Source organism: Etheostoma cragini, chromosome 19 (genome assembly GCF_013103735.1).
Source record: "Etheostoma cragini isolate CJK2018 chromosome 19, CSU_Ecrag_1.0, whole genome shotgun sequence".
Taxonomy (NCBI): Eukaryota; Metazoa; Chordata; class Actinopteri; order Perciformes; family Percidae; genus Etheostoma; species Etheostoma cragini.
This window is the reverse complement of record NC_048425.1, coordinates 16,212,908-16,233,903: the sequence shown is the minus strand read 5'-3', so window position 1 is coordinate 16,233,903 and position 20,996 is coordinate 16,212,908. Positions and strand designations below refer to the sequence as shown.

Sequence of the window (20,996 nt, the reverse complement as noted above, 5' to 3'; positions counted from 1 at the left end):
CAAGGAGCAGCGTATATGTCTGTGTACAGCACTTGACACCTGTGGGATTTGTTGGGTTTCTGTAAATTACATCACAGAGTACGGTCTAGACCTGATCTTTTATGAAAGGTACAATGAGATACCTGTTAGTGTGATTTAGTGCTATATTAATAAAATTGAATTGAATTTAATTTAATTGTTTGATTTCATTTGTATGGTGGGATACCCTGATGTGCGCCTGGATCGAATCATTGACATGGCTCTTTTTGAATGATACATTTTGTTACAATAAAACAAAGCAAGATTGTGGTTGGTCACACTGCCACTCAGCGCAAATTATCTCTCACAGCAATTTTCCAATTGTCAAAGTGTGCAAACGGACAAGCAGTCGTGCTCGGACAAGCAGCCACAGAGAGGCTGCCCATAACATGTACAGTCCGCCTGCTATATCGCAGAGCATACAGGATCCTGGCTCGAGAAGTTTTACATGAGCTTTGAGTGTGCAACACAACTGAAGGAAATAATGGAGAATTATGTGATAGGTGCAGTAATTGGCAAAGGTGCCTATGGAACTGTATACAAAGCCACGTGTAAAAAAAGTGGAAAAGAGTTTGCCTTGAAATGTCACAGACGTGGTGTAGAGGATACAACCGTGAGAGAGTTATCCTGTCTCACGGCACTACGGGGTCACCCTTATGTGATCCAGATCCACGATTGTGTCATCCACAATGGAATGATGGCCATGCTCATGTCCCACGCACCATACACATTGTCAAATGTGATTCACAGTGAACACCTTCTCTGTCACGAGCAGGGCCAAGGGCTAGAGGTGATTCCGTTGAGTTTTGTGGCTTGTTTTTCAGTTCAAGTGGCTGAAGCACTGTCTCACATGCACCAACTAAACTTGGTGCACCGGGACCTGACGCCATTCAATGTGCTGTTGACAGAAGATCTAATTGTACAAGTGGCTGACATGGGCCTCTCTAGACATTCCTGTAAATGGATGAGCGCACCTATGGTCACAGAGGCGTACAGGGCCCCTGAATTGTTTGTTGCAGGTGGCCTCGCAGAATACACTTGTGCCATAGACATGTGGAGCCTGGGGGTGATGATTGTTGACGCTATGGAAAGGAGAGTGACATTCTCGAAATCTTGGGTGTCCCCGTACCAGATCATTGTAAAGACATTGTGCCCCAAAGACCACGCCAGTGCATCACTCACCCCTTGGGACCCTAAGACCATAATGCCCAAGGTGATGGAGTGTGCACTGGTCAAAAGGATTGTCTTCCAATTGCTGGCTTTTCGCGAGAATGAGAGACTTTTGGCTCATGAGCTGCTGAAGGACACAGAATGGACTGAGGCTGCTCGCATGACCAAAGAAGACCAAGACATGGTCAGAGACCAAATTTGTCGACAGCGGGTGAAAGAATGAAGAAACAATCAGTAGCATGAACATGAATACTGTATTCACTAAATGTGTGCACAATTCACAATGCATCAGTGTATGTATTGAAAATGAATACACATAAAGCAACCTTGAGCATGTTTCTTGTCTCTGTTATTAACAAGGTGAAACACTCTAGAACATGCAATAACAAGAAAATCTAAACAAAAGGGAAAAGAAGTGTGTGTTAACAAAACTGTATGCAATAGAAGCCATCGTGGCATCACTCCACAACACCATACCTATCATACCTTTCTGATATTAACAAAGCTCGACACATTTGATCACACATCAAACCCTAAAGGCTTCAGCATGGAGAGCCTCCATCCCAAGGTCCAGTTGTTCCTTGATGATCACGGCTATACGAATGAGAGTTCCAAATTTCTGGGGCTGACTTTCCTCACATTTATGACACTACCAAAAAATGCTCTACGAGCCATGGGTCTCACCGACGGATTCATACAACACCATAAAATGCTGTCAGATAGTTTGAGAGAAAAAGTGAATTGTGTCAAACTGAGGCAACAAGGAGAGAGGTTGCTACAAGACAAACAACATGTTGAGAACCAGCGTGGCGTTGCTAATGTCAGGGTGCGCTCCAGAAGTCCAGACAATGTGTATAACACTCCAACCGCAATTGCAGGAACAATCTATGCCACATATCAACCTATGCTCGGGGAAAAGTGCTGCGGACACTCTGTGAGAGCTAAATACGTACGGGACCAGAGTCACAAACCCCAGTGTGCTGAGCCGTGTCAACGTAAATTGCAGCTGCGATCCGAGGGTACAAGGGGAATTTCGCTTAGGTCCGATGTCAGTATGTTGGATAAGAGCCTGATCAGGTCAACAGTAGCAGCAACCCATGAGGGTCAGACTCGCAGCAGCAGTGTCTACGAGTATTAGATATCCAAGCAAAGAGACGATTCATTGTGCACACAACTTGCTTCATCCAAGCGGAGGTTTTTATTTGACTCAGCGGTGGATGTCTTCACCAAAGGGATCTGGAGTTAGCTAAAAGAGAGTCACACCCAGACTGAAATTAGAACCAAGTACATCCATGACTGTAGCACATCTCTGATCTCAGCCCGGACTCTGGTCATCGACCTAGAAGCTAGCGAGCTAGCTTCTAGTCGTCACGTGCGGTACAGACTCACTGAGGGTGTCTTGTGCAAGGCATTTCCACACAGAGGTGTCACAAAACTCACACTAGATTCAGCAAAGTGCCTGCATAATGGATCCAGCTCAGTCAAGTTGCCCTGACTCCACCAGAACTGCAACCACTGGGAACACTACAACTTGTACATATTCACCGGCCCAAGAAGGTACAATTTCCATGCTACTCAGTAAAATGGGGTTGTTGTACCAGACAGACCTCAGCGTTATAAAGGAAAGCGACGAGTTGTACAACGAAGATGCAGACACCATGGACCAGGAACCTTTAGCCGAGGACTCTTGCCTCGATCGAGACACAAACACCGGGTACCAAGTAGCCCGTGACGAGGACCCTGTGTCTTCTTCCAACGGTAACACGGACACGGACGAGTCTTCTTCAGACACAGACGTGGACCTGTCTTGTCGGCCAGAGTCAGATTTGGATCCCGCGCTTCGTTATTACCACGAAGACAAGGTTGCATTTAAACGTAGTCTCGGCCTAGAATTCCAGGAAGAATTTGGCGGAGGCTTTTGGTATACACGTGGTGGTGTATGCCTTGTCAACTGCGATCAACGGCCCAAAGGAGTCGTGTTTGACGATTGAATTTGCCAACCTTTCCACTTCTTGTGTGTATGGCTTATGGGACTCCATGTGTTTTTGGCTTTGTCAACCCTGTGCTAATACATGACTCATGTTCCATTGCTTATGAAACCCCAAATGTGTACCCATGTCATGTATAGTTGTGTAAAAGATACTCAATAAAAAAAACAGAAACTCTCTATCTAGTGTACTTTCTTTATCATCAGATCAGGTCACAAGAATACACATGCTAGTTACAATAAACCTCACCGCCAAGTCTGATAGACCTTTCTCTGCCATGTATCTCGTCTCTTGTGTGACACAGAAGCAAGAAAGCTGAGAGCATGTCGTCTCGGCTGTACTCTCAGTTTACAGACTTCTTGCCTCCTGTGGTCACCATACTACCTTTAGCGGATGCAGTGATAGTGACCATTGACAGCTCTTCTCTCAGTTTACCAAGTAAAACTTTCCCTTGCTGTGCATGTGTCTTATCGGCAAGCCTAGACTCAGGCAATGTTATGACATCGCGTGTCTCCAATACACTCGCCGTGATATCTGTGGCCAAATTAACTCCCCTTTGCGAGCGCCTGTACATGAACACTTCCTTGTTGGAGCCCATCTTGTTACTTGAGCCTGCACCCTGTGTGGTCCCAATGCTCGATTCGAGTATGTGAGTTTTTCTCATGGCCTCAGATAACACTGCCCATCCCAGGGACATAACAACATCACAGTAGTACAGTGTTTCTCTATTTATTGCCGACACCGTACTGAGAACCATAGCCAGTTTGGTCTTTGCACCCACGTGCTTCCCTAGCATGTACTTGTTGTTGATGTAGGACCACTTGCTGTAGAACAACACCTTAAATCCAGAACGTGCAAGCGAGTGCTCGACTAGATTTTTTACATCGACCAGGGCATTGACGTAGGTGTTTTGTTCAAACACTACGACCACTGGGATTTCTTTCCACATGACTCTGGGCATGAGAAGCTTCAGCAGTCTGACATGAGCACTTAGCAGAGCAGCATAGGCTTGAGTAACGTGGTCCAAGTCACGTATCTCCAGTTCCTCCAGTGCCATAACCTGTTGTGGTGTGTGTGTGTGTGTGTGTGTGTGTGTGAGAGAGAGAGAGAGAGAGAGAGAGAGAGAGAGAGAGAGGGGGAAGGTACAACATAGACTGTTAGGACCGGGAAGATTTGACAGCAGACAAGAAGTGGTAGTGTCTGTCATCATCATCATCATCATCATCATCATAATAATGTTCTGTCCCACATGTCGGGTAGCTTGGAAGGAAGTGGAAACATTGATGAGAACCCCATGGGAGTACCTGATATCACTGTACGAGTTCATGTTAGTGTTCACTACGTTCCATCACAACATACTCTTCTACTCTAACATGGATCACGGGCAGCTCAAAAAACTTTACTGTCAGCTTGTGTGCTTCTCGCTCGCTAGAATACTCATGATTGACACCTTAGTGTCCAGTTACATCAAACGAGGACTCGATAAAAATGTGTGTGATTCGCTAGCCGTGCCCGGCAACTTGTCCAGGATCATAACACTCGTGATTGGAAACCATGTCCCAGAGCAGTTGGTGCACAGGTGTATCGCAAGCTACAACTAGAAGGGGTACTGTGATATGGTGCTAGGGGCCTTTGCCTCGGCTGAGACCATTCGCAGCGGCGTCCTCAAGTACATGGCCATCCTCAAAGAGACCAGTGCACAGACAAGAGGATCTATTCACACCATTATTTCGCTAGCGGTAACCGGGTGGACGGTGAAACTCTCAAACTTCAAGTGTACATGCGGCGTCTGGACCCAGGCCCTGGACTTGGTTTCATGTTTTGTACCTGACACAGAGACCACGTTGACTATACAGGACGAAGCTCGTATAAGTGCATACATTTGCACCCTGTTAGACCTCAGACCCTTGGTTAACAAGAACGAACCGCAGTGTAGCAAAAAGTACAAGCCTTTAAATTTTGAATACATGTTTAGCGATCTTCTGGTCTCCAGTTTAGATACACCGCAACAGCCGCCCACTGGAGAACCTGAAAACTTACCACTAGATTGCCACCTGCCAGCTCCACGGCACAGCACACTCCGGCACAGGACCTAGATCCCCCTCCGAACGTCGGGTCGAGACACAGGTAGGCTCTGACCACGGAGGCACATCTCATGTAGTCCAGGGTGACACTGTTGTTCGACAGGAACTTGTTTATGACCGAGGACTCGAAGGGAGTGGTGTTGTCAGTCTTGGTGTCGGTGGACGACGTGATGCTGTTTCCCGTGACTTCGTTCTCGAATCCCTTTGGCGTGACCATGTTCATCAGCTCCTTCAGATGGTTGTCAATGGATATGTGTTGAGGACAGTACACACCGAGGCAGGCGCACGTCAGTCCCGGCTCCCTCTCGTGACGCCTACACTTGAAGCTCTGTGTGACTACGTGGTAAGCTGGCTCCCCATTTTCTCCGCGGATATCGGCAACTCTGTGCAGCCACGGGGTGTTGTTGACATGACTTGTAATGTGCACTTGCTTTCGCCCTCTGAACGCGATGTTTGGTAGCACAGCCAGTAGCACCTTAGAACTGACAAAGCCCACTTCGTCCACGAGAATGAGATCGGCGCTCTGTCCTCTGCTAGCCTGTGACAACACAAGATGTGGACAAGGGACGGGTTAGGATCACACTTATGGTGACTCTTGTTGGTCATTGCAGTGGTGCACATGTGAGAGAGAGGAGCATAGATGGCTCCCAAAAGTGTGTGCATCGAGACATGACACACTGAAGTGGAAAAGGAAAGTGAATAGAGAAAGGACGGCAAGCGCGGCCGAGTCTCAGCGTACCCCGCAGTATGTATCATTCCCACACAGCGTTAATAGCGGATCCGCAATGGGTGAGCTACTGCGTCGAGAAGGAATGTTCTTTCATAGACCACATTCGAGGCTACTTGTGCCCAAAACACTGCAGCTGGCATGTGTGCTTGGGTTCCAATTGCTCTCTGATACTAGCCATGGCCAATCGAAGCCAATATCGGGCGCGCTCATCATCGGAGTGGTCATGCCCGGTTGTGGCTCTGCTCGTTTTTCAGAAGCCTCAGTTGGAGTTCAGAGGAACGTACTACATGCCGGCTAAAGGGGACCCTGTCGAAATGGGCTACGGTGCGATGGAGTACAAACCGCTGCAAGCACGACATATCTCTGACACGCAATTGGATGTCAGCACTGACTGATGAATTCACTCGTCACTACAAGATGTTCGCCAAGAGTCAGGCGTCGAACAATGCATGGAAGGACCCACGTTTCTCCTGGCCAAGCAAGACATTCGAGCTGGCCGAGGCGATTCAGTTCGCTGGAAAGCCCAAGCTCCATTGCTCCAGAGAGATGTCCTCGGTTGTAAAGGAGGCGGTGTTGAAGAGCGCTGTGGCCTTATCGACACTGTTCAAATCGCGTGATGACAAAATCACCCGGTTCATGAGGAAACTGATGTTCAAGTACAATGATAAACACAGCAAGAGAGCTGACTTTTACACCATGGTGGTCATGCTGACACTGTGTCTTTTCCCATATTTGAAACATTGTGTACTCTGTAATATATTTAACAACAGGACTTTAGTGATTATGTACTTTGACAAGACTTGCACCAGACATAACCAGTGGTCTACGCTCTCCACGCATGTCCACCTGCACGCAAACCAGCCCGAGTTTGTGAAGCGGGTGCTAGTCAACAGCCATCTCGCAAGCTCCTTGCCCATTGTGGTCACAGTCACCTTAGACAAATACATTTTGAACGCTAGCTACTCTGAGAACAAGAGTGACTTGGCCATGTCTTACAGTCAGAGGTCTCCTTCAGACCCCAGTGAGCAAGGGTGGAAACCTCAGGAGGCTCAAAATCAGCCCCAACGTCAACCAGATTCATCATCTTTTCACCAAACAACAAAGACAAGAGTGCCACTGACTGGGAAAAGGAAGACGTCTTGCCACACGGGATACGACAGAAGGCCTGAGGGGAGACTCAAGGAGAAAGTGATGCATTTAGAGCAGTCGTTGCCTCAACCAGGACCACATTAACTTTGCTTTTATTGATGCAGAGATGATATGTTGGTGTTCAACTGTGTTGTACATATGGCCCACCTGTCATTCTATGTGACTCTACAATAAAATATTGCTCATCTATCATGACACAATGTTTCCTTGGTTGATTAATTAATGTGAGATACAGAGAAATTAAGACTTAAGTGACTTGATTTGTGTTTTATTCAGACACTTGAGTGTGTACACAGAAATAGATGAAAGGGGGTAACAAGCTGGAACAACTGAGTCTCTGGGAAAGTGGTTCAAGGCGGTACAGGTGATCCTTGCAGTTGTCCTCTTTGCAGGGGTGTTTTCTTAGAGTTTTTGTCCTTCTTTTGCATGCAGAGAGGTCTTTTCCAATTGAGTGTACCCTTAGCTCCACGTTGCTGCTGCTGCAGCTGCGGCTGCTTCTGCGTAGACCACTTTGATCTCACTGCGTGTCGATTCTGCCTCCTTGCCACGTACTCCCTGAGTATTTTCTCGAACTCAATAGCGGGGTATTTTGAGCGCTCAGAGTTGTGTTTTTTCATAGCCTCGCATTTCCACTGTAGATTGACCATGCCGGTTATGGGACTGTTACCAAACTGTACCAGCGCTTCGTAGGACTCCTCGGGTCCGGCTGTGATGACTCTATTGGCAAAGTCTCTCCTGAACGCTATCCCGCAGTGCAAGCAGTTCCAGAATGTGTGAGAAGGGCACACACGCTGAGGTTGCATGTCCTGTTTTACGGACATCTGTCGCGTCTGACAGTTCAAGTCCTGGGGACAATTTGAAGCCCACGTAATCTTGGTCAAACACGTAGAGCCCATCACAGGCCATGTCCTCCGGCGAGTCGCCCATTCGTACGTAGCCATGATTCAACTGTCGAAGCGTGCAATATGCAGTGATGTGCGAGAATAACCATATGAGGGAAGCTATCTTTCTGTTATATGCGGTAGGTTGAATGGTTTTTTTCAACTGTAGCTCAACACCCTTGGCCAACGGTAAAGTGATCATAGACACTCTATTGCAGTCGCTTATGCTCTTCACCAGACTGGATGCAATCTCTATTGGAAAGCCCGAACCTATCAGGTGTTTGAATAACACGACTCTCTCGGCTGTGAAGTTATACCTAGGCTTGTACCTTCGCACAGGACCTATCATTGCCATGCACACATGTGAGAGCAGTTTTTCATTTTTACCCGTTGAGGCTGTGGACCGTAGGTTGAGTCTCAGTTCTTCGACATTGAGCTGAGCTCGATGTCTGTCATGGTTAAACTCGGGGTACTGTTCCGACAACACTTGGGCTCTCACGCGGCTCCTGTTCAATGAGCCGTAATACTGGTAGAGGCAACGCAACTGGTAGGAGCTCAGATACCTGGGGGCCTCTAGCTCCTTGAGTGTGTGGCTGTGGGATTTCAGTTCGTAGAATATTTCTTTGCCCAGTGTTTTCTGTTTGGTTATCTCGTCGCGCCTCTTGAGCGATTCCAACTGCTCAAGAAACCTCATGGGTCTTAGACATTCACCCACATCGCCCTTGTCCTCGGTCTCATCAGTCATGAACATGCTACCACAGGGTCCGGCTCTCACCATTTCCCCGTTGTCGTCAATGCAGAGATTATCTGTGTCCTCCGAGGCCAGACCATTGTCTTTCTGCATGCACATGAACTGTTCATGTCCCAGCGTAAAGTGGTAGCACGCCATTTTCTGCCTCACATCCTTCCATGTGTCGGCGGTTATTTCCGCTTCGAAGAAACACTCGGGACACTCCTTAGTGTCCATGGCCAGCTTTGGCACAATGGGGTAGCGGAGCATGAGTGCTAGAAAGTCCTGTAGCAAATCCAAGGTGTTCAGGGACTCTTTGTGAGAGCATGTTATGAAGTCTCGGCTCAGCTTCGCGTACGCGCAAACAACTTCAGACAGTGTCAGCGGTTGATTGGGGTTTCGTACTATGGTGTCTTGGTTCTCTACGCCTCGCACCGTGAGCCAAACTGTGTATTTATTTACACATTTGTTACAAGGCTCGTTGGGAGTTGAGGCCGATCGCCTGGGCTCCTCAAACATGTCCACAAAGGTCCGCAATTGCGGATCAATGTCCCCCTGCAACCTCGCTCTGCATGCCAGATCGTACAGCTCACTCACTCTCAGCCTGTGGCTTTGGCGTGACTCGCTGTCAGAGCCTCTAGAGCTCCAGGGGCTACAGCATCCGTGATCCATCTCTGCCCCTGCCACTCTGCTAGACACACCATGAGTCCTATCCATCTGGGGTCCCGTGAGCATGTAGGGTGTTTTATGTCGCCTCTCTTGCACACAGAGGGCCAGAGGCTCGTTAGTTGAGCAAATGCAGATATGCCACTGTGGCCGATAAACTTCTCAGGCGAGGCGTATTGTCCGGAAAGCTTGCTATACCCCGTAAATGCTGAGCAGCAGGTCTCTCTTTCTATATTGGGCGGCAACTCCCTAAACTTGTATACCAGGGCGCCCGCTCTCTTTCTACGGTCGATGGTCACGACAGTGCAGCGGCTGATCTCGCGAGCAAGTTTCACCATCTCCTCTCTCCCCTTACATACCACAAGTGCAATCTTCGGATGGCTAGGATACACATGAGAGGTAAGTTTGTTGGCCAAGGCAAGTGTTCCCATCACCAGGATGAGAACCCTGACGGCTGCAGCGTCCAAGGAGCCGTGCACAAACACCGGTCTCAATCCGCAGCCATAGACCAGCACTGTGCAAACGTCGTACATCAGTGAGAGGAATTTGTGAGGTTTGTAGTACTTGACGAGCCTGCCAGAGTCGTCCAGTGTCCCTTCGGTCCGGTAATAGCTGCTGGGGTTTTTCCATGGGTTTGAAGAAAACATGGCCTTCCTTCTCTGGCAGACTGGGGACTAGTTCAATCTCGAGACGAGAATTGAGTGAGATGAAACTTGATAGCTCACTATCACGCCACTCGCAGTTCACAGTCGTGTGCTCCCCACGCTGGGGTACACCGCCTCCTTGACAGTGTTGTACACAGTCATCTTCGCCATGTGCTCCGTCTTCGTCTTCTCCTTCGTAGTCTTCCCCTTCCGAGTGCTCATTGGGGTCAGGAAACTCGCATATGTTGTCATCTTTAGCCAACCTCACAGCGTCTGCATCAGTGGTTTGTCTGATGAAAGACTCCTTGTAGTCAATCAGGTTCCAAAACCTGTCTCTTTGAGGTATCAGTTTCCCATCTGAGCACCTCACGCCCCAGTGTTGCAGCTGCTCTCCGTACAACCCACCAGAGTCCTGAGGTAGCATCTCGGCCAACTCTGTGCTCCCAGACTCCCATCTGTACTTTAAGTCCGACACCTTAGAGCAAAAGGTACCCGGCTCCCTCTTTGACCACGGCAAGGCCCTCTTCCACGTTTCGGGACCTCGAATTCCCACGGGTATGCGTCGCAGCTTGCAAAACTCCCTAAGCGATAGGTGGCAGCGAATGTGAACCTGTTCGTATTCGCCCTCACAGACTTTTGTGCCGTCCACAGGGGTGGTAGCAACAGCGTGCACCCCTGGCTCCTCTTTCGTTGCTATAGACACTCTCAAACTTCCCGGGTTTGAATGTAAAACCAGATTGCCAGCGGAGTTAACTCGAACCATCCCTTTGGACTTTGCAACCAGCATGGACACATCATCCCTGCATGGATGTTTGCAAGACACCAGGTAGCTGGTGCTACTTGTTTTCAGGATGTCTAAACCCTGGGGCAGAGTGTGGGTCCAAGATGCAATCGCACAGTCTGCTTCGGGCGTGAAGACGGTCACCGACCGCGATCTGAAAGGTCCTGTGGCACCCGCGAACCAAGCCAGAGCCCGCTGTAGGTACTTATACACCCCGCGTCTAAGGCATTTTATCTCCAGCGCTTCGTGCACCTCTCCTGATAGCATTCTACACGCTAGGGCCACTGCGAACTCGGGAGCTGAGCCCACCTCATAACTATCGCCAACCGGCGGCACATGTGTCTTGGCATTGTCGCACCATGCACCGTCGTCATTACAGGGCAACGCGTACAACTGTCCGGGTTCCACAATCACGATCAAGTTGGCCATTGGTAACAAAGCGTCGCGTTCGAACATGCTCAGGCCTTTGTTCACGACCTTGCAAACGCCTCTGGTCCACACCTTTTCAGTAGGGCACGTCACCACACGGGAGCACAAGACGTCGAAGCCTTTCCACTCTGCAGGGTCTCGGATCCGAGCCGTCCTAGAGTCAATTTCCATGCACGTGATGAGCGTGTCAAGCTTGTCGTGTGGCGCTTCGCCTAGACATCTCCTTTGTCCAAAGGTAAATTTGGCAGGAGGCGCAGCGCACAGCCACTTTACAGTGTCAACGAGGCCAGAACCGCCGGGCCCTATCACAGTCAAGCTCTCAGACATGGGGTAGTCCAGTTCCCAGTCTTGATTCTGACATGCTTCACCCGGAGCCTTTTTGAACATCCACCTGGAGTCTATCAGTTTGGCCCAAGACCTCTCGTTCACATCGTACCCCTCCAATGGATCCCGGCCTCCGCAGCGCATGAACATGTCATTGATGACACAGCTCTTGGTTTTACACTTGATGCGGTCTCGCAGATCTAACGGATTGGGTCCCGGCCACTCCGGGTCCTCTTTCTGCAACACGTGCGTTCTGTATGCCGAGCTGCTCTCTACAACTACCGCCACCGACTCCAGCTTGTGCACCAAGGGCCCCTGGTCCCTGAGGTAAAACAGCGGTGACTCTGCCGCGAATGCCAAAGCGTAGCCGTCTACCACTGTGGTGCCCGGGTAGCGCTTGACTCCAGAGGACCTGCTTGCCAGGCGCATGAATGTCCAAACCCCGAGACTGGTGTTGACCTTGGACGGGAAACGCTGCACCTTCTCAAACTTGAACACAGGACCGAGCGTCTGAGAATATGCTTGCAATAGGAGCTCCTCTTCGTCACCGCGAGGTAGCAGCTCACAACCGGTCCAGAATTCCGAGGGCTGTAAGGGCTTTGGATTGCAACACCGCGACAGCAGAGGCGCTAACCTGTGATCTTGAGCACACAAGAAGGCTCCCATGGTGTTTGTCCTAAATCTCCGCGTGTGAAACGGGGCCTCTGTGCCCCTGGTCCACACCGACGCACCTCTGTGTCTGCTCAGCGTGATCAGCTTGTAGCTGGGGAAGCAGTTGACCCTGCAGCTTTCTGCCAAATGGCTGAGGAGGGCATATACAGGAGACAGCTTGCCCCTGCCATGCAGGCTGAACTCGTAGTCAAGCATCATGTCTCCCACACTCATGTCGGGGACGCACGGGTGAACTGATCTGTAGAACCACGTCAGACAAGCGCTCACATCGAAGTTTCTCTTTGCGCCCCGTGTGACAGAGAGCCTCGCACAGTGGCCCAGTAGCACGGCCTCGTCTAAGCACGCCTCGTACACTGAGCCGCATTCGCCCGGGGCTCTGTCTGCCCTGGCCAACGCGTAGTGATTCGGAAAAGAGTTAATCGTGAGGTTGAGATTGTATTCTGAGAGCGGGTAGGCAAGCGTGTCTTCGTCGCTCTCCTCGAGATCAGCTTCTCTTGCTATCTCCACACAAGGGAAGTATTCTCCATCTCCTATGGCTGAGGGTGCCTCAAACGAGCCAGCTTGTTGCCTCTGTGATGCCCCAAGCCAAGATCTCTTGTATAGAGGGTCCATGCGCCCGGTGTCGCCAATGTCGGGCTCGTCAATCTCAACGTCCAAAAGGCACGGACGCGTCCTCCTGCGAGAGGTCCTAAAGAGCCTAAAGAGTTTCTGTTCTTCGTAGCCTCTCGCGGTCTCACTACATATGGCCTGTTCTATGCGGGACATCTCTACGACCAAACCCACATTGTCAACAGCTTGAGGATTCCCTGTCACCGTCCTAGCCGCATTGGGGGAGTAATTCAATTGAAAGGAGCAGTCACTGCAATCCAGAAATGGCATAGGCAGACCATCTGCCCCCCCTTCCGGGCAGAGACACAGGTCATCTGTGAGCAAAGTGCCCCTCTCGTGCGACCAACATGATTCGGGTAGCACGCCGTTTGTGTTCGGAATCTTCAACATAGCTCTGCTGAGACCGTGCTTTGAGTGAAACAAACCGCATGCACGCAAGATTTTCAAGTTAACCAGGCCCAGCGTGCGTAGACCAATTGTGATATACTTGAAACTTGACGAACGACATCCTCCTCGCCCAAACAGGACCACATGTCCCGTTCTTGCGCCGAACTTGGGTACCGAGCCGATGACTTTTGCTATGGTTGCAACCGCTTTTTCTTCGCCATCCACACACTCGCAATCAGATTTTTTGCTACCCCGCGGACTCTCATTTTTTCCCGTGTACTTGTCTACGTCCTCACCGTTTTCATCACTACTCTCCTCCCACTTGTCATCTTCGGTTGCTCCCTGGTCCTCTCCTGGCTCCCGTTTCTCATTGCTCCGTTCAGTGGCTAAACCATCTTGGATTCGCAACATCTCCTCCTCTAGGTCCTCTCGCATTGCCTCCTCTCCACGCGACAGGTCCAATTCCTCAAGCCTGGAGTGTACTCTTGGGTTAGCGGAAACGATCTTTCTGAGTTCTGATAATGTTGAATGGTGTTGCACGCTAAACACAAAGCTGCTCTTTTCCGACGCGCCAAAAGACTCCGTCAGACACAGGTACGACAAGAGTAGAACCTGAGCTTCTTGCACACTCAGATTGGACACAAACAAGAGTTGTACATGGCTGCTAGCGCGCTCCTGTTCAACAACACCTAGCTGTCTGAATGCATCGAACGCGTACATGATAGCCACGCACCCCTGGAAATGTAAGGCTCTTGGTGCGACAATGGTCATGGTACCTGGAAGCAGGCACATTGACTGATTGAAAAGATGGTGGCCACTCGACCTAAACCCTCGCGGTAGAACACTGTGATACTCGGAGCTCCTGAGGACACGCAGCGTTGGCACCTCTGCTGCGGAATGGTCCTCGCCTGGGCACCGGTGGTCACCATCTCCGTTGCAGGATATCACAAGAGGAGGTACACCTGCGTAACCCCTTTTGATTTTGAACAGAGAGTGCCCGCACGGGAACCATTCCGTCACACACCCTGTCGGAGCAGAGATATCGCTCTGTTTCAGCTGAATTTCCCCTCGGACCCCCCCCGGTGTCATGCCAGCCCCACGTTTTGGTACAATGACCACAGCATCTCTCAATAAGTGCCTCAATATGAGCACGTTTTCGTTCTCTGCAAGAATTGCAAACCCTGATGGAAGTCTGGTCATGTCTCTGAGACATGTCAAGTCTTCCCGATGGCAGCTTCGGGGAATGTTTAACTGTTCACACGCGAGTTCATTGTCTGGGGGTTCATTGTCCCGGGGAACGAGGATGTCTCTCAGCGTCGACGCGGGCTCCAACGGATCCAGATCTCGCAAATCTAAGCCTAACCCTCGATCAGGTAAAACACATTTGAGCGTGAACTCTTTGCCCAACGTAGAGTCTCCCATCGCCAAAGCACATAGTGTGCGGACAATCTCCTGTCGGCAACCTTTATCAAAGATCAGACAAACATTGGTCTTCCATGAGGCAACCAATCTGTACAGACATAGTGCATCTCTCGTGTAGATGCAGCCCGCTGCCACCTTCAGACCTCGAATGTCGCACTCCTTGACCGTGTAACACGTCTGCCAGTTTGAACACAAGGTCTCGTGCGAGCCAGAGTGTCGGCAAATTACCAGCGAAGGTGACGCTGGTGCTCCTCTGCTTTGTAACCTAAAGGCCACATCAGAGAACACTGACAGGTTCTCTTTGAACGCTGTAAATGCCTCATCCCCAAGTCTCCTCAAGGGACCTGGGTCTGTGAAATCCTCGATTTGTACCACACGACCTTTGCTGTCGACCGTTATAAACGACCCTTCTCTGGTCTGCACCTTGTACACGGTTCTGGATATATTTAGAGGCGATAAAGAGAGATACTTCTTAAGTTCCAGGTGGTACAGAACCCGGCACCTGGCAATGAATCGTAACAGCCACTTTGGATCCAACTGTGCAAAAACATTGCTGCGACCGCCAAATAGGTGTGACAGTTCGTCATCCGTGAGCCGGAGCCTTTCCCATTTCAGGCAAATGTACACGTAGAAGAGGTATTTTTCGCACATGCGAAAGAGGCATCTCGGGCTACATCTATTTGACCCAATAGTGACGAGAGCTCTGTGTCTCTGACGACAGCTCACATTTGAGGCCATGGTCGCCACCTCGCTCTGGAAGAATGGGCGCGACGTGTTTGATGGCTCTCTCTGCTCAGTGGGAGATGTCCTGACCCGCGCAGTATTCGACATCTTTGCAAAATACAAACAACACGTCAAGGATCAGGCGACTGCACGGGCCTCGGTTCAAAGACAAGGAAGCTGTGTGGAATGAATGGACCTGGGGTCCGTGGCCGACAGTCATGGCAGCAAACCAGACTTGCGTTACGATGACAACAGTATGAGTTCCGAGGATTCCTGTGATGAAGAGTTACCTAAAAACTCAGTTAGATTCACCCATTTTGAAGGCAGCGACAGTGACGAGTGTATGTCAATATCTAGTTTAAACCTGAATGATTGTCACGATAAACAGGACCTTGACACTCTTGAGTCCCAACAGGCCAAGTCATGGAAAGTTACAGAGTGTACGACCGAGAACCTTCTCTTATTAGGCAAAGAAAGGAGACTGACAGGAGAGCGTTCGGGGCCATGGACCAGCTCCAAGCATAGATGTTTGCGATGCGAGGCCTACGACGCTCACTGTAAGGCTGCGGCCGAAAACTACAGACGTGTCCTGACTAGCTACACCAAGACCGTTTCAGAGCTCATGATAGGCTTCAAAAAGGTCTTGGAGCGGTACCCTGAGCTTAGGGTTGACTCGAGCGACGGTCATCTACACTACATGGTACAGGCTGCGCTTGGGCGCAACAACCTGGTGCAAGAGATGGTTCGCCTGGCTGCTAAGAGACAGACGCAAAAGGCACTTAAAACTGAGTCAGGTCGCGAAGCGGTTACATTTGACCATGCCATAGTTTCGGTCCATGAAGCTCTGAACACGTGTTACTCCGACGGCGAGGCACTGAGGATGATCCTTGACCACTACACCAATCTGTATGTTCGCTACATACAGGTGTGGAGAGAAATGTGTTCCAAGGTGTCGCGGGACATTACGGTGATGGAGTTTGTGAACTTGACTCATGACCGGCCAGGTGTGAGCCACGGGGAGCCTTGGTCAGAGGCAAAAGCCTACATAGCACGCATGTTAGCCAAGGTAGTAGGTAGCCAAGCCCAGGCACTTCGGTTTGTCACTTCTGACCATAAGGAGCTTGATTGTGTCACTCCTTTTCATTACAGGTAACTCATTGGCTATCAACTCGACATGTTTGAAACCATCAAAGGGAGGCTTCGCCAGATTCACCGTTCGATACGTTTGTTTAGAGGACTGGTAGCTCAGTGTCCTGCAGGACACCTTTCGGTTATGGTCAAAGTACTCAGGGTAGACTAGTTCGCCTGGTATGATCTTGCCCTTGACACAGATTTCAATCCCGACATGCCATGTGCTCTTGCGGCAATCTACTGTTGGTAGAACAAGACATATGTTGTGTGGTATATCCCATGCCTTGTCTATTGGCCTGCTCAAGCCCGCATAAGGATTGATTATGGGTCCGAACTCTTCCGGGCTACTAAGAAGTATAGTACTACTGCTACTCCGGACAATAGCGTCACATATTTCGTACACAATAGCGTGGAAGGGTTGATAATCACTTTCCATCAGTTCTTTGCTACTTAAACCTCTTGTTTTCCAGTTACGTTTTCGTGTCAATAAGGTATTAGGCGGCCCAAGAGTCGCCTCCCCATTTGTGTGCACGGGTCCCACTATCGCTACAGGTCCAATTACAGGTCCTGCCACTGATCCACCCTGTCCCCAATCGAGGCTTGGTAGCTGAAGGCCAGACCGGTTTAATTGTAGCATTTGTGGGTCAGCTACTTTGACAACCTGGTTGAGTGGCTGAGAGACCAGAGGCTGGGGCTGTGGCAACTGCGGGGGGCAGTGTCCACTGCGATTGTTCACATTGTCTGCTGATTCTGCTATGCATCTTAGGAGATACTCAGCATCATTGAAGCGATTCTTATACAGATGAAACAGCGCACCAATCCAATCTGAGCCACTGTGCATGGAGTCGTCCTTGTGCGGGGTTTCGTCTGCCTGTGTCCTAGAAGTGTTTACACCCTGAGAAGTCTCTCTGTTATCAAGGAACACACCTATATCTTCCACGTTTCCCAGTGTTTGAAATGGCCGCGATATGCCAACGTTTGCCAAACAAGCATCAGTGGCACAGCTATTCCCAGTTAGGCCTGTATTTCTGGCACACTTGCTCACACACCTACCACCCGTCGAACTTGTGTTTCTATCTGCAGGCGTTGAAACTGTGTGCTGTGTGGTGGTGGCAGCGGTGGCGGTGACTGTCAAAGTGTTGACCAGTCTCTGGTGGACCTCTAGGTTAGTAATAGTGAATCCCTCACTGTTACGAAACACGGACGCTTCACATTCCTTCAGCAATTCTATCACGCTGACATTGAAAGGTTGCTTAAATCCCAGATCTAAAAGCCTACACTCGAGAGCTTTGTGTGGTCTTGAATCCTCACCCAACCACACGTCAGACACGTCAACCTCCCTCATGTTCCTACATCCGGCTGTATTTGGTCTCAGTGTAGCCCATTTTTCAGCGTTAACCAACCCTGTCCTGCAAAACATCCAAGCATCTAGCAAGACCCTGTCTCGCAGGTTTAAACTCTCACCTGACCCAGGACTTGGGTGGGGTTCTTCACATTCCCACCATTTCTTGAGCTTCTCTTGTTTTTCAGAGATATTGCCACTCATCTCGTGTGAGTACAATATATAGGTTGCCAGAGTAGCGCACGCTTTGCGGAAAAGTGTTTCATCTTGTTCATCATTGGAAGATATGTACATCCTGGACAAAGACACAAATGGTAATAGAGATAGCACATCTCCAGTCTCCCAGTGTACAAAGAAGGCTGTGGCCAGGTTCTGCTTTGCATATAAGTGTCTGGGAGGTCTCTTGTTTGCCACACACGTGTCTCTGAGAGAGCCCATTACGCCTAGGAGGACCTTGTTGTTGAGAGAAGTGAGCTGGTCTGTGTTTATGGACTTGACTCGCGAGTTTGCCATCCAAGACTCCAAGGTCTGCCATTGACAATCCAGAGTTGTCACCAAGTGCATCATCACAGATGTCTCCTTATTCACCTTGTTCACGGCCTCAAATACCAGACAATCGAGTCTGGGTGCCAACATTTTGCTACAGGCCATGTGTTCACAATCCATCCTCTGGGCTGCACGACTCCAGGCCCCGCATGTGGCTTGTCTGTCTTTGTAAGCCTCTACAGCTGAATGTAGAATATCTTCAATGTATCTCTTGGGGAGCATAATCCTCAATGAAAATGTAGAAACATGTCCCCTACGCAGTGTGGTTATCCTTGTTGTCACATCTGCATCACCAGAGCACGCGGAAGTGTGACTTATTTCGTGGCATAGACATTGTTTCTTTAGGAATGTATAGAACGGTTCAGGTTTTCTGCCAACAAATGAGTCATTCCTTACGTTCCATCTGTTATTGTCATCGGTTTGCAACTCAAGATACCACGGGATGGAAACTGTCAGTGTCCTGGAACTTCGCCTATCTTGCAATCTCCACCATAGCTTAAGAAATCTCTCCGGAGTGTCTCCTTGGTCAAATCTGTTGTTGTCATTTTGGAGTTGTGCAAACACGTAGCTGGCAATACTGTGTCTGGCAGTTGCAGTCGTGTGAAACACATATCTTTTTCTCTGCGCGAGTTCGACAAACAGCATTACAAAGTAAGGTGTGTGCATAACAGCCAAATGTTCCAAACACTTCCAGATATTTCTCGGAGCCATCCTCCTGGCAGTGGCCTCAGCCCTAAAATTACCACTGGTCACTGTCATTGTTATGTTCCAGCACAGTATGCAAGACCCACTGTTGCCAGCGAAGAACATGTTGAGTGTCACAGGACCACGAATTTGCTTGTCAGGGTGGTAGAAGAAGTTTGTGTCTGAGCCTGGTGTCAGGTTTTTGTGCTTGTATGTGTACAAGTATTGTACGATTTCATCTGTACAGGCAAACGTTCTACCATGACCAATACATTCGAGAGCTCCATTGTAGACAGCTGCTGCGACAGTCTTCCACTTAACCACTTCATCCCGGGGCTCCATTGCATACTATATTACAAGAAAAGAAAAACGTGAGATAGCGATTAGTGTTAGAACAGAGCTTTTCGTATGTACTCCAGTAAGAAGCTTGAGATTATACTTTTACACACTTCTACCTGACTATTGAGTGTAAAAAACACTTTGGACACCTCTGGTGTAAAGTCTTCATACCGTCAAAGTCTGAAAATTTGCAGTGATGTATCGTTGTCCCTGACAGTGTGAGATAACATCATCTTGTATTTCATGTCCTTGGCGTGATAGTAGAGGGTATGCTGCACTGCAATTGCAAGGCAACTGCTTCCATCTTGCTTGAGAGTCCATTCTAACAAGGATGCCTTGAGCCCATCGGTGATAGCTGATGCACGCACGTGCTTGACCCCGCAGCTAAACGGTGTTGGTTGGTAGCATCCCAGACTGGCTAAAGAAAACCAGAAACTAAAGGCAGATGTGTTTGGACAAGGAGAGCCCATTCTACTCATATTTCCTGGCACCCGGCCGATCGTGCTAGTTGCAATATTCAGATCTCCCATAAAGTATGTGTGTATGAAGAAAGATTCAGCCCTACTAGGAGGCACGGGTAGATCCACATCACATGTGTCCATGTCCATCAGTATGTACTTAACTCCATGTATTTCTTGTCCGTGGTCTACCATCTGCACCTCTCTTGGTAGTTCATTTAAGTGGCCGAAGAGCCACATCAACACATTACACTCAATTTCCTGGACGTTGTTGCCGTGGTTTGACCACACGACAGCTTGAAGTCCCCGCAGTTTGGGGATAGCGTTGATGCAAGCGGTCATAGTGTTGAAGCCTCTCCACCTTAAATCTAAAACACACATCCGCTCTGTCCGCATGGCTACTTCGTGATACTCACACGCGGTTGACATTGAGCAGGACTCTATAAGATCCAAGGCTCTTGCCTCTCCGTACATTCTGTTCCCGTACTCACGTGGGAACACGACGAAATTGCGGTTTATTATGTACAGGACACTTAAATTGTCATGGCCAGGGAACATGGCAATGGTAATGTCGCTGGGCAGCCTTTGTCCTCCACCAAACTTCTTTGGGTGACTATTAAAGTTGAACTGTTCCACAACCGTCAAGGGTTTCTCCACTGTGCAGCCAAAGTGATGCGGGCGATTCCTGTACACATACAAACCGGGAGGGAGACTTTTAGACTTCTCAAGTTGATAAACAAGCACAGCGCCACAGCACTTGGGGTATTTGAGGCTTCGATTTTGCATCAGCCACCTGTATGCCATTACCACATTGTCAATTTCGTAGGCCCAAAGGGTCTTGCTAGATCCAACCCACACTGCATTCTTCGATAGTTTCCCCCCGCCCTGTGACATACGGGTATTCCCTGTGGCCTTGGGTACAAAAGGGGTGTCGTTCTGTTCTTCCGAGCATTCCTTCTGCAGCTTTGAACAAGACACCAACTCACATGAGCACTGGTTACTCTTCAACGCGTACTGACACAGTGTCCTCACTGCATGTCCAAAGTTGTATCTGTGAGCTGCGCAAGGCGTCACTAGTTCGTTGAGATC

The 20,996-nt window shown here is 49.4% G+C and overlaps 2 protein-coding genes across 2 annotated transcripts; one reads left to right on the top strand and one right to left on the bottom strand.

Annotated features, from left to right (window-relative positions):
- Positions 1 to 502: 502 nt before the first annotated feature.
- On the top strand, positions 503 to 1,519 carry LOC117935253 (probable cell division protein kinase ECU08_0230). The gene has a single exon (XM_034857386.1). The coding sequence runs from the start codon at positions 503 to 505 to the stop codon at positions 1,409 to 1,411; it is 909 nt and encodes a 302-aa protein (XP_034713277.1). The 3' UTR covers positions 1,412 to 1,519.
- Positions 1,520 to 3,519: 2,000 nt separating this feature from the next.
- Positions 3,520 to 5,801, bottom strand: LOC117935252. Its single transcript, XM_034857385.1, has 2 exons — positions 5,217 to 5,801; positions 3,520 to 4,236 (listed from the first exon to the last, which is right to left on the bottom strand). The coding sequence occupies exons 1-2, from the start codon at positions 5,481 to 5,483 to the stop codon at positions 3,520 to 3,522; spliced, it is 984 nt and encodes a 327-aa protein (XP_034713276.1). The 5' UTR covers positions 5,484 to 5,801.
- Between the last annotated feature and the right edge of the window lie 15,195 nt (positions 5,802 to 20,996).